Source organism: Pholcus phalangioides, unplaced genomic scaffold (assembly GCF_987345545.1).
Source record: "Pholcus phalangioides strain wild (caught in Gottingen) unplaced genomic scaffold, Ppha-v1.0 ptg000006l_1, whole genome shotgun sequence".
NCBI classification, from domain to species: Eukaryota; Metazoa; Arthropoda; class Arachnida; order Araneae; family Pholcidae; genus Pholcus; species Pholcus phalangioides.
This window is the reverse complement of record NW_028301599.1, coordinates 4,890,445-4,903,113: the sequence shown is the minus strand read 5'-3', so window position 1 is coordinate 4,903,113 and position 12,669 is coordinate 4,890,445. Positions and strand designations below refer to the sequence as shown.

At 35.0% G+C, this 12,669-nt stretch overlaps 1 protein-coding gene across 2 annotated transcripts in view; it reads left to right on the top strand.

The window, feature by feature from the left end:
- Nucleotides 1–12,356, top strand: part of LOC149085691 (SCAN domain-containing protein 3-like) — a 57,315-nt gene extending 44,959 nt beyond the window's left edge. For both annotated transcript variants that reach the window (XM_089232483.1, XM_089232482.1), the window contains exons 10-13: nt 3,652–3,937; nt 6,508–6,615; nt 8,675–8,872; nt 12,093–12,356. In XM_089232483.1, the coding sequence (XP_089088609.1) occupies nt 3,652–3,937; nt 6,508–6,614 (393 nt within the window). In that variant the 3' untranslated portion in view covers nt 6,615; nt 8,675–8,872; nt 12,093–12,356. The remainder of the gene's footprint in view (nt 1–3,651; nt 3,938–6,507; nt 6,616–8,674; nt 8,873–12,092) is intronic.
- Nucleotides 12,357–12,669: the final 313 nt, after the last annotated feature.

The window sequence follows — 12,669 nt, the reverse complement described above, 5'->3', positions numbered from 1 at the left end:
GTTCCAATATATTTTTTTAATTTATTGTTTTCAGGCTGTGACCTAACAATTCCATATTTGGTTTCTATTGTGTAAACATCTAAGTTTACTTTCAATCATGTGTTATGCTGTAAATTCATATTTTGAAAACTGTTTGTTTATTAATTAATTAGTTATTAATTTAATAAGACAACCATAAATATATTTTGTGAACATCCTATAATATTTTATGTATATGTACAGGGTTCCCAGCGACTTGGAAATTCGGAGAATCGGAAAATGGTCAGGGAAAATATGAAATATTTGTCAAGTCTGGAGGGGAAAAAATCAGAATAAATCTACATTCAAGTGATTTACCTTCACTTTTTTCATGGAAGATTATTTTTCAGATTCCCAGGGAGAGAAAAAAATAGAATAAAGAAAATCCTTATCAGCATTTTCCTCCAGATCCCCTACTGAGCAAAATGTCTTATCAGTTGAAGGGTGGGATTTTGCATATATATACTGGAAAACAATGTTGGTCAAGGAACTATCTGCCCTCTGAGTAAATAGCTGAAGGGGGTCTAAAGTGGAGAGACCCTCCTTTCCATTGTTGAAAACAAAGCCAAAACTAGCTCCTAACTTCTTTTTTATCTCTTCTGGAAAAAACATTTTACCCTCTTGCTTTTTTTGTCCTGCCTGTGGGTAGAGAACCTTTATATGTTGAAGAATGATTAGAATTCAATTATCTCTGAGATCTCCAAGGAAACTGGTGTTGTGTGCAAGATAATATACACAATTGGATTTTGTAAAGGGTGGGTGGTGGCAAAATATTAGCATTCTGTCTGTAATGTGAATTTCAATGGTATATTACAGGGAAATGATATACAATTCCCCCCCCCCCCCATATGCTGGTTTTTCCTTCATTGGATTTTTTTCAGCAATCGTCATTCACATGTTTTGTTTACAAAATTTGAGTTGTGCGTGTTTAGGATGGCTCATTTGTCTAGTGCTACTGATAATGCTCCGAAAAGACAAAATATAACTTTACAACAAAAATTGTCTATGCTTGGCGAAAGTAAATCATTGCTGTGGTGGCTCACCATTATGGAATCAACGAATCTACAGTGAGATATATCAAGAAAAAGGAATCTAAAATTCTATCAGCCGTGGCTGTACCTGTGGCACCGAAAACTTGGCATCGCCTACAGAATCCATGTGTTTCTCATACCAGAAATGCAGCCTTTTTTTTGTCTGCAAGACTGCTACAAAGAAGGTGGTTCAATTGATTGTAATATTATAATGGGAAAAGACGAAAAGATTAATTTACTTTTCTATAAAGGGAAGGGCTAGTGAAATATCTTTCATCAGAATTTTATGCAGGTAAAAGTTGATTTCATAGGTTTAAGAAACTATTTGGATTATGCAATGTTAAAATCACTGGCGAACAAGCCACTGCTGACCAGGAGGTAGCTAGAAGATTTCCAAAGACACTGCAGAAAATTATTGAAGAGAAGTAATATTCACCTCAGCAGGTGTTTAACGCTGATGAAACTGCACTATTTTGGAAGAAAATGGTGGAGAGAACATTTATCACCCAAGAAGAAAAGCGAGCCCCTGGTTTTAAGGCAAGTTAAAGTTAATTTACTATGTTTGTGCAAATGCATATGGGTACATGGTAAGGCCCACCATCATTTTCAAATCTACGAATTCGTGAGCATTGAAGGGAAAGGATAAGTCAAAGCTCTTGCACAGTATTTTGGATGAACAATAGAAAAGCTTGGACTATGAAAACACTTTTCCTGGATTGGTTTAAACAATGTTTAGTTCCAAAGGTCAGGAAGTCCCTTGAGAGTGAAGACATGCCATAGACTAGACCATTCAAATATTGAACAAACAATAAATGAAATAAATATACTGAATAAAATTCTTAGACACACCCAGATGTCAATGAGTTCAAAGCTGATGGTGTGGAAATCCGCTATGTCTCCTAACACAAAATCTATCATTCAGCCCCCTTGATTAGGTGGTAATGCGAGTATTCAAGGCTCGCTATACATGTCACTCAATGAAGATGATTGCAATAGAAGAAGATGCAAATGCAGAAAATATCTTGAAGGTATGGAAGAATTACACAATTGCTAATTCCATTACTGTCACCACTAGAACCATGGCAGCTCTTAAGAGAAAAACTCGGGTTGGATTGACCTTTTGCCATAATGTGCACCACAGGACACAACCATTTTTACAGAGCCAACTGAAGAGATTATAAAAGGCATTGTCATGTTAGCAAAACCGGTGGCTGGAGAAGGGTTCAATGATATGGATATAGAAGAGAAGTCGAACAGCTAATTGATAGCAATTCAGAGGCATTGACCGAGGAGGAATTAATGCAGCCCATTGCTCATGAAACAAGCGGTACCAAATGATCAAAATAATAATTTCACTATGAGTAACATAGGGGGAGGGCTTTGCAAGTTCAAATCAGCAATAGATTTTCATGATATAGATCCCTCTATGGTATGCTCTTCACGTGTAGAACAATTGGTAGAGGAAGTCTTAACATACTTGATGATATGGAGAAGAAACTGCAAACAGAAATCACAATGTTCTTTCAGAAAACATCAATAAATCGCTGCACCCTCTTTTCCTTATACATTTCCTTATACTTTTGTGTCACCCTGCTCTTCTCATGATGTTCAATAAATGAGATAAGCAAAAAACTATGGTTTCGGTTATTTGCAGATTTCCTGTATTTTCCCCCACCCCACGAATACGGGGGGGGGGGGCAATGACTATAATTTAGAGTGATATATGATGGTTTAGAATTATATATGTGCTTGACAGTGTATGCGTTTTTGGTCAGGGAAATTATCAAGTAGATTTTGCTGGGAACCCTGATATAGTTTTTAATTTTTATGATTACGTTTGCAATTTGGTTGCTGTATTTTTGAAATATGTACCTCCACTTTTCTTTCAGAAAGTTCTTAGATCATTACTTGTAAAATGAAGTATTTGGGTAAAAGAAAGCACATGAAAAAAAGGAAGCGTGGAATTATGTTTTCAGCAATTACGCTTTCAGTGCAAGACTCTTAGCAACAAATTGACAAGTTTGGATATTCTAGAAAGTTGTCTTTTCCATATGCATGTAAGAAAACAGAAAAATAAGCTGACCACATCACATAGTGTAGTGATAGTGAGGGGCAAACTATGGCTCGCTTGCGAGATGCAGCCCGCTGAGATTTTTTTCGACCTGCCACAGATTTCAAAATAAAAGTATAGAAGTTTTCAATGTTATCCCCTTTTTTGCACATGGAAAATGGAGTTGAGAATTTTAATAAAAATTCATTGCCAAAAATATTGAACATATATACAATACATATGCATTAAGTTATGCACTTTTCATCTTTCGGCTGGTTTTTATATTTTTTATAGCGCTTCCTGGTGTTTTATGAAACTTTTTTTGGTCAGTAACCATAAACAAATTAAACTACTTTCTATTCAAACCTATGAGCTCAGCTAACAAATGTGATTCTGGAAGAATTAATTATCTCTGCTAGCAAAGGTCTCAATATCTCAAAAATAATTTTTTGTACGATAATTTATGAAATGATAAAAATTGCAAGGCTCTGGATGTAATTTTTAACTATATTCATGTAATGCTTGAGGTAAACACTCATTTCAAATTTCTAGAAAAGAAATCGGCGATATCAGAATGATCCAGAGTTCCGAGAGAAGATGAAAACTATGAGCAGAGAACGTTACTGGAATGATTCAGTTTATAGAGAACAGACCAAAGAAAGGTCGAGAAAACGGGCAAAAGAAAAGTACCTTCTGGAAAAACGGAGAAGCACAGAAACAGTGAGTCAAGGAACCAGTATTGGTGAGGATATGAATGTAGTGGTGGATTTGAAGCGTACTTGTCCAGAGCAGAATGAAAACTCTGGAGAAGGACCCCCTAGTCAACAAAGCAATATGTGTAAGTTCTTTCTGACACAATCAATTATATTTCTGTGATTGTTTGATTTTGATTGGGTTTTCCTACTGCATTCACACTGACAAAAAAAATTTCAAATCCATTCACTTACTTAAATTTCATTGCAACTTGTGTTTTTCTGCTGTTGCTCTCTCAGGCACCTCTTCAGATCTCTTAGAGCAGTGGTTCTTGATCTTTTTGACTCGTAGAGCCCTATTTGGTAAAAGATTTATGACGGAGTCCCCCGTAGGCCTATTCTTAATTTACTCATCAGTTACTAATTTATTTTTTTTAAAAAATATAATTTTTTTCAAACCTGCTTTTTTATTTTCCTCCAGTGACCGCTGAGTCCCGTTTGAGTACACACTGAGCACCAGTCGCGAACCACTGCCTTAGAGTATTATCCAGTATTACCTGGCTTTATCTCCACATTAAAATCTAAAAACTTATCTGAACAAGGTTACTAACACGCATAAAGTAAAGGCATTTACTCTAAGTATTAAATAATTAAATTTTTCACGTAATGCTCAGCCTTAAAACAACCCATGGTACACTGTAAGTTACAAATTTTGTAGTTTTTACTGATGCAATTGCCCTTCTATAGGAGATTAACTGTACCATACCTGCAGTTTAGTGTCATGTAGCAAAATGAAAAATCACTAGAAATTTGAAGCTGACTGACCGTAAAAGATAAGAATGACTTTTTCATTATGGAAACAACCAAGACAATCAAAATTATGTAATAATGTTATGAAATCAAAATTTCGAAAAACCATCTGTCGTTATCAATCATTATCAACCAAAATCTAATTTTAAAAAAAACTTTAAAAAAATTAGTTTTACAAGTGTGTTCAATAATGGATGAACATGATTAATTTAGAGATGTTTGGTGCCTTTCATTTGAAATTAATAAATGCATGATTGAGTGTGTCTTTACTTGCAATTAATAGAAGCTAGGCACAGAATTTTTTTAAAATTAAAAATGTAACTTTTGATTGAATATTTGATTTGAGAGCTATAAATCAGGAGAAAAAGCTCATTTGACACAAAAGCTCTGGCTCTTTGAGGAAGTCTAAGGCGCCTGGGATTATCGTATGTGCAGTGTCTTCTAAGCTGAACTCAAATTCTGTGTACTTGTAGAATGCTCTGTGCTATGGTGAATGGTAAATTTTTCAATTTGGTTCTGATCATATTATATGGGGAAAGATTATTAGAGATACAAATAACATTGAGGAACGCATTTAATTTCTGACTCAAGGCACCTCAGTTTATGCTTCATTATGTCTATTTGCGTTATTAACTATGCATTTTATATATATACTAGCTAAAATACCCGGCGTTGCCCGGGTTTTTTTCAATGAGGCTTTTTTGGATCACGTGATATCTCCCTCTCTTTTTCTTGAGGGACATACAAACCGTGTCCAAGTTAACCAATATGGCGACTTCCTGCGCGATTCATGAAATAAACAAATCTAGATTTAAAGAAACGTAGAAATGAATTTTTTACCCTTTTTTAAGGGGAGCTAGGTATTTCGATCCCCCCCCCCCTCCTGAACTTCAAGTTATCCATCTCTGCCCGTTTCTGCTTCAAAAATGCTTAATTAAACTGTGGAATTTCTTTAATGTACTTCTTACAGGCCCATAACTAATTTTAAAATATCTCAAACTATATGGATTTATGCAGTTAAATATTAAAAGACAATATGGAGACATTAATTTTCATACTTGAGAAGATATAAATGAAATCAATGATATTGCTCGAATATCCAACTCAAAAGTATAGGTTTGGCTAATTACTTCATATTTAATCTCCTGGGCTTCGTATATCTCTAAGCGAACTCAATATTTCAAAAATCGAGTATTTAATACAATTTTTAAAATTATTGATGTAGTGGAAAACCCCACCAAATTTCCGCATTTCTACATTAAAATCGGCAATTTTAACACTAATTTCTATGAGGATCACCCTTTTCCTGACTCAAAGCGATGCTGGTGATGATTATGACGTCTATTCAAAAAGCCTCATTATTGAGAGTATTGAAAATGTAGCAAACCATTATAAAGGCATAAACTACCATACGTAACTGGCAGCATTAAAGAAGTAGCAAACCATTGTAAAGGCATATACACGTCTGAAACGCATTGCTAGGGAACCACGGTAACCAAAGTAAACGTTCGGAAAGTGATTGTTGAGGCCCAAAAACCATTGTTGCCCGACAGTTTTTTGCCCATTTGGGGCATTTGCCCTGCTCTGACAAAATTTTAAAGTAGCCTATCGTTCAAGTCGGGTCCCATTTGGTATATATGCAAAATTTGGCGACGATCGATCTAAAATTGTAGATTTGTATAGAGAACATACACACACACAGACACACAGAAAATCAATTTTATATATATAGATTTATATATATATAAATATTTTTTCATATATATATTTTTTCGCTTGTGGTCAAGAGCATGTTTTCAAAGAGAAATGTAAGAGGCCTATTTCCAAGAAATTACTGTAGCATGATGGAATAACTATTATATATTTGATTTTGATGTGATCATTCTGGAACTCCTTATTTCCTCAGATGATATCAAGCACAACTATTTGAATGCAGATGTTAGCGGTGGTGAACGTGGCAATCCTCCTCAGTTTTTGAGCTCTCTCATTTTCGCTAGGAAACCTGGTATTTGAGGTAAGATATCTATATCAGAAATTAGAAGTGTTTTGAGCAATGAGAGATCATTAGATCGAACGAAATCAAGTCGAACGAAATGTAGTGTAACAAGATGAAATTCTCAAATAGATGAGCATAGCGAGACATTATAATAATGTCTCGCTGTATTTTTGGTTTAACATGTTCAGCTCCCAGTTTTTTGGAATTTTCAATTTGATGCTCCGGTTCAAATCCTGGTAAATGATGTGAAGGTATAGATGCTTGAAATGTAAGTCTATTTTACAGTAGGCCCTCTACTCTACTGCAATATGTACGTATTTTAAGGAATTTCTTTTAAAACTATGCCTCCTCCCACCATGTCTAATTAGCCTCCTTGCATTGAATTACCTTAGTGCTGCAAGAAGTTCAGAAAAATGAATGTCAACAAATAAAATTGAAGATAATTTTTTTTTTGTTTTTCCTTGATTTACCTTACTTTTCTCATTCTTAAAAGTAAGGATAGGACAATACACGGACATACAATTCAAGTTAATATTGAAAATAGAATTCTAATTTTAAAATATAATTTCTTCCTAACATGTATTTCTACTTACGCTTGCGATTTTTTTTCTTAAAGACAGGCTTAATTCATTACAGATTAGGACTGACAAGACCCATGATATTTTTGTCAGGGAGACTGATAGAGGTGCAAGCCCTTGGAGACCCGATACGAGAATTTTTTTCACACTTTAAATTTACTACAGAGGGGTCTGGGGATCCACTGAAGCCCCCAGCCTAGTGATCAAGACCCTTCAGTCCCGGGCAAGTTCTCTTCAATTTAAAATTACTCACATAATGAAACAAAATGTGTTCTTGGCAAAAACAGTAAGGTCGAGACTTTATAGAGAAATAATTCCAGAACCACAGATTATATTTAAAACCTCTTAACTTTTGAGACTTTCCTGTAATCACTAAATTTTCAGTTTATGGGGGAAAAAAAGAGTTCCAATTAATATAATTTTTTAAAATTAGTTTAATGTAGACAGACTTAGATTTATGCGGGCATTTGGCCGAGTACCTAACCATTATTTGGCAAAAGGGCTAAATATCAAGTAGCAGTTAAACATTTGTTTCATCTCTACTTGAAAAGTATCCAAATTTGATACTGAGTGTGAATGGGAAGTTTTTTCACTTCTAAAAAGCAAACGTTTTAGCCCCAAATTTTATTTTTTGTTGTCTAAATTTATGTATAAATAAGTCTTACCCATCTCTGAGATTGCCTTGAGATTTCGAACAAAATAAACTCATTTTAAGGGGGAATAAAATTTATATATTAACATTTACCCAAGGCTGTGTTGAGGGGACTTGGGAGTCCAGTTCCCACCGAAATGTGAGAAAATGACTGACAATGGGGGGGAAAGATGACCAAATCTATTGTACTATTACTTTGGTTCTTCCCAAAATGCAAGTTGTCCCCGTCCGAACGAAATTACTGGCTAAGGGCTTGCATTTACCCCTTGACCCGTGGGGGGAGGGGGTAAATTCTAAATATTGAAGTATTTATAGCAATGGCCTAAATTATGGGGCAAAGAGTAAACAAAGTGTACACTATTGCTTCACAACCAAAAGAAGGTAAACATGTGATAAGGCTTCAATGGTGCCTCACATCGACTGGCACCCGACTTTGGATCTATTCTTGTAACTTGATTCTCCCTGTTTATTGTAAATAAATATCTATTATGTTTTTAGTGTGTGCATTTATGATTGCTTCTGTTTACATTTATGTATCCCAATTATCCCTAAAGGATAGGGGGGGGGGAAGAAACCGAATAAAAGCCAAATGAATTAAGTAGTGAGGTTGATTGATGCTTGTTTCTGCAAACCTGTACAGACATGGAAAATAGCTCGTAAAACTGAAAGTTCATGTATGAAAAAAATGTTTAAAGAAATCGCATATTGTTTGGGACCAGAAGATTAGATCATAAAAACGTGCAGTTTGTAATATGTTTGTAAATGTTTATTCAGGAATCAAACCAAAATTTAATTTTCAGTTCAACACTTTGTGTACATGTAAGTTCTGTTCTGACTTCCATTTCAGGAGATCTTTAAAAGCTTAGGAATCTCATGGTACTGCCAGATTTGACGAGACATTAACAACGCACATTAATATTTTATACAATGGATGGAATAAGGCTGCACAAAAAGCATTGAATGCTTTTCGAGCATGCTTTGATACAGGACGTGGTATTGAGGCATAGACAATCACTGGCTGATGGACCCGCTTTAAGCTCATTTGGTAAATATTTTTTTTATAATAGGCAGTGCTGTTTTGAATGTCAGTACAGTAGACTCTTGCTAATCTGGCACATATCAGATCAGGGTGTGCAGGATTACAGAAATCGCCAAATTACTGGAAGTCGATTGCAAAAGCCTATTATAAATAGTTTTTGCAAAGACATGCACTATATTTTCCTTTTCTATGCTCCAAGAAAATTTGCTTAAAAAACGCTGGATTAGCAAGAGTCCACTGTTATGTGTACATACCTGTCCCTTTCTCAATATTTTTCAGCCCATGACCCACTTTGAATAATATTTTCTTCTCGTGGTCCCCCCCACATCTTATCTGGGGCTCCTTTACCCTCATCCAAGAGTGAGACCACTTTCTACTGATCGAGTTGGATTTAATCAAAACCAAAGTTATGATAATCTGCAGAACCCTGGGCTAGGCACAGATCCAGAAAGTGGGTGATCATCCTCCTCCTCCTCCTAGCTGAATTATATGGGGAAAAATAGGTCAGTGTGAAATATGGGATGATCCAATGAACCTACACCATAAATCAAGCTCGCGATTATGCCTCTCCACATCCTGCTTCAGGACCTCTGGGATCTTTCGTGGTCTTTTTCTACAGTTGATTTATAGTGTTAAAAGACAAAAATGATAAGAATAGTCCCCATAGCCTCTGGACTAGAGCCCTGTCAGCCCTACGCATTACCCTGTGTCCATGCCTACCCTGGGCTATTTGTGGGTCCATGCATGGCTGTTTCAAGATCATGGGTCCTCAGGCAATGTGATGTTTCGGAAGCTCCATGCTTAGCTGGAGGTAACAGCTTACATATTTACATACCTCCATTTTTTGAAAAATCTATAGTACCAGGTCTTATTGTGTAAATATGAGGACCCAGGTCATTTCTACATGGGCCCATGAGTTAAGATGACCATGGACAGCTCTTGGATTTTGAATATTCTCATTTATCCTCACATATTTCATTTTATTTTTTCACCACTGTCCCCCCCCCTCTCCTTTACCACTTGTTGTGGCTCCCCTTTCATCTAATTTTCACTCATGGTCCCTTTACAATATCCCCAGGACCACAAGGGGTCCATTTGGCTCCAGGTGGAGAATCACTGCTATAGTGAAATCAACTTGACACTGACTTTAGTTGCAGAAGTCCCAAATACAGCTGAACCTCATCAATGTGAAACAGGAGATGCCAAGGCAACTTAATTTCATGTTAACTGATAAAAATTTAAAACAAATTTTTGGTTTCATAGGTTTTCAACCTATCTTTCGTGTAAATGAGACCCAGCTCTAAAATCATTCTATATGTTGGGAATATATTTAGTTAAATCCGTTAAATGTATTTATGTTTTGTCATTATTGTGATTTATTTATATCGAAAATGAAAATTGACCAACCATTATATAAAATTTACTTTGTGGAAAATATATGATCCATGGAACAAATTTTTTAGATTTTTTTTTTCACAACCTTTTTCATTCACTAAGGTTATGTCCCAGAGAGTCACAATGGATAACACAAACCTTATTCTGTAAAACCTAAGTTGGACACTTATGATTCCATTAAAACCTGTAAGAGGTGTATAAGATTTATATATAGAAAAACAGCATTTTGGACATTCTGTGTTGATGGTTTATAATCAGTTCTGGTTCAAACTTTCCAATTCAGGAAGGTCTCCAACTTAACAGGTTTTATCATATTTTAGGTATGCATATCATGTTTAACCCCATGCCTGTTTTGCATGGACTCTGTTTTCGAGGCTTTACTAATTTGCCTGTAAATCTATTTTAGTATCAAATTAGTCATACCTGACTAGTTGTCCACTAAATCTGTTTCTCAAACTTTGTTCCATCGCCCCGTTCATCAGAATTTTTTTTTCTCTCATCACCACCAAACTAAAGTGAACCTGTAGGATCCTGTGTTAAATCTGTAGCTTTCATCCCCCTTCCCCCTGGACCATTCCATTGCCTACCATGGGGCGATATTGCCCACTTTAGAAAACACCACTAAATCATAGTATTTTGCACTAAAGTTTTTTTTATATGCAACAACTATAAATAACCTCCCTGTTAGGCAGGAAGAAAAGACAACCTTCGGGAAGAACATCATTTTATTTGTGGTAAAAAAAGTTGTTGTGGATACTTAAAGATATCAAAAATGTGAATTTTTTTTTTTTGAATAACATTTTCCTACTTACAAATGTAAAATGAATAAAATTAAGTAAAAAATGTTGCATTTTTTTGGATTTAATTCTGGAGAAAAATGAAACTATTAAGGGGTTAATTGGCGTGACAGTACCCAATTGTCTGGGAAAATATGTTGTAAAAGTTTTTTTTTTTTTTTTTGACACAAAATAAAGTGTTCCAGACTCTGCCACGAAGCTGGGCTGGAAGAGATCTTGGCAACGAGATAAGTCCAGTGGCAAAGTTCTGGCGTTCATTCATTCAGGGCTTAATTGGACAATAAAAAATGTTTTGGATACCTTAGAAATAGAAAAACTATATAGATTGGAGAGTTTGTTTTCTGAAATTTTATCTCGTAAAATTTTTTCGTAAGCTAAAATCATTCAGAAATGCCTGTCATCGACTGGGATTTTTACGAATCACTCCACATGTCAAACTCTAACCGACTTGCCAACAATCCAACTTGTTTGACACACCATCTCAAAAATCTGGCGGTTTCTAGAATAATTTCTTCACTTTATGCAATAATTTTTTTCTCTATCACTTCCGTATTCTCTTACCCGATTGACTCTGCCGTTTTATTTTTTTTTCCTCGTGTTGCCAGTCATTTTGACTTTGAGTCTTGATAAGCGAGCAACCTCCCTTATATGAAGTTATATATTTTTTGTCTTTTTCTATACTACAGAAAAAAACTTCACATAATTTCAAAACACGTGTCGTTTTCATTGCATTTTGGGTATACTTTTGATAATGTTTTTATCTGTCTATTACCCTTTGTCATTTCCCGTCTTTGAATCATCAGTTTGCTGAATCGAGTTTCAAGCCAGTTTTGCACACACTCAAAGAAAGAGTTGATTGCTAAGTGTTGGCAACAGATTTTTAATAGGGATAAAAATTATAATGCTAAAGGTGTGCGCGATAAATTGCACAAGCAAAACCTGTGAATACTGAGGATCAAATGTATGTGTATAATGAAAATGCTCTTTTGTGAATATTGCTCCTATCAATAAAAACTTCATTTTTGTCTCTTCAGCTGGCCATGGGAGCTTGAAGATGGGATTTGCTGTGAGGCGAAATGTACTACTTGAATGGACTTTAACCAAATGTACTTAGAATATTCCAAAGCCCTTAAAATAGTTCCTGAACACTGAATTGTTATGTACAACATATTTGGATATTTTTGTTTTTAAATCTAGAAGTTATGCAGCATTTTACAACTGCAGATAAACAAAATATTTACAATATACACTTTGACACATGTACTGTGTTTATATATTTATTAAAATTGTTTTATATATTCAAGGTTGAATTATTTCTAGTATGTGATTTCACAACCATCCATAATTTTCACAACCATTTTGTTCAAGACAGAGCTTGACAAGTACCTGGTTGTCATGGCAACTGAAAAATGAATGGACTCTTAAAATTTTCTTTTTATTATCTTAAAATATGACTTCGTTTTGCTTGATTGGTCTGCAACAAATATTCTTTGTAGAAAAATCTTGGGAGGAAAAGAAATTAGAAAATTGGGGAAATCTTGAAATATTTGGCAAGTCAAAAGAATATGAAAATATTTGGCGAAAAAAATTCTTTGAAGAGAAAAAACTGAA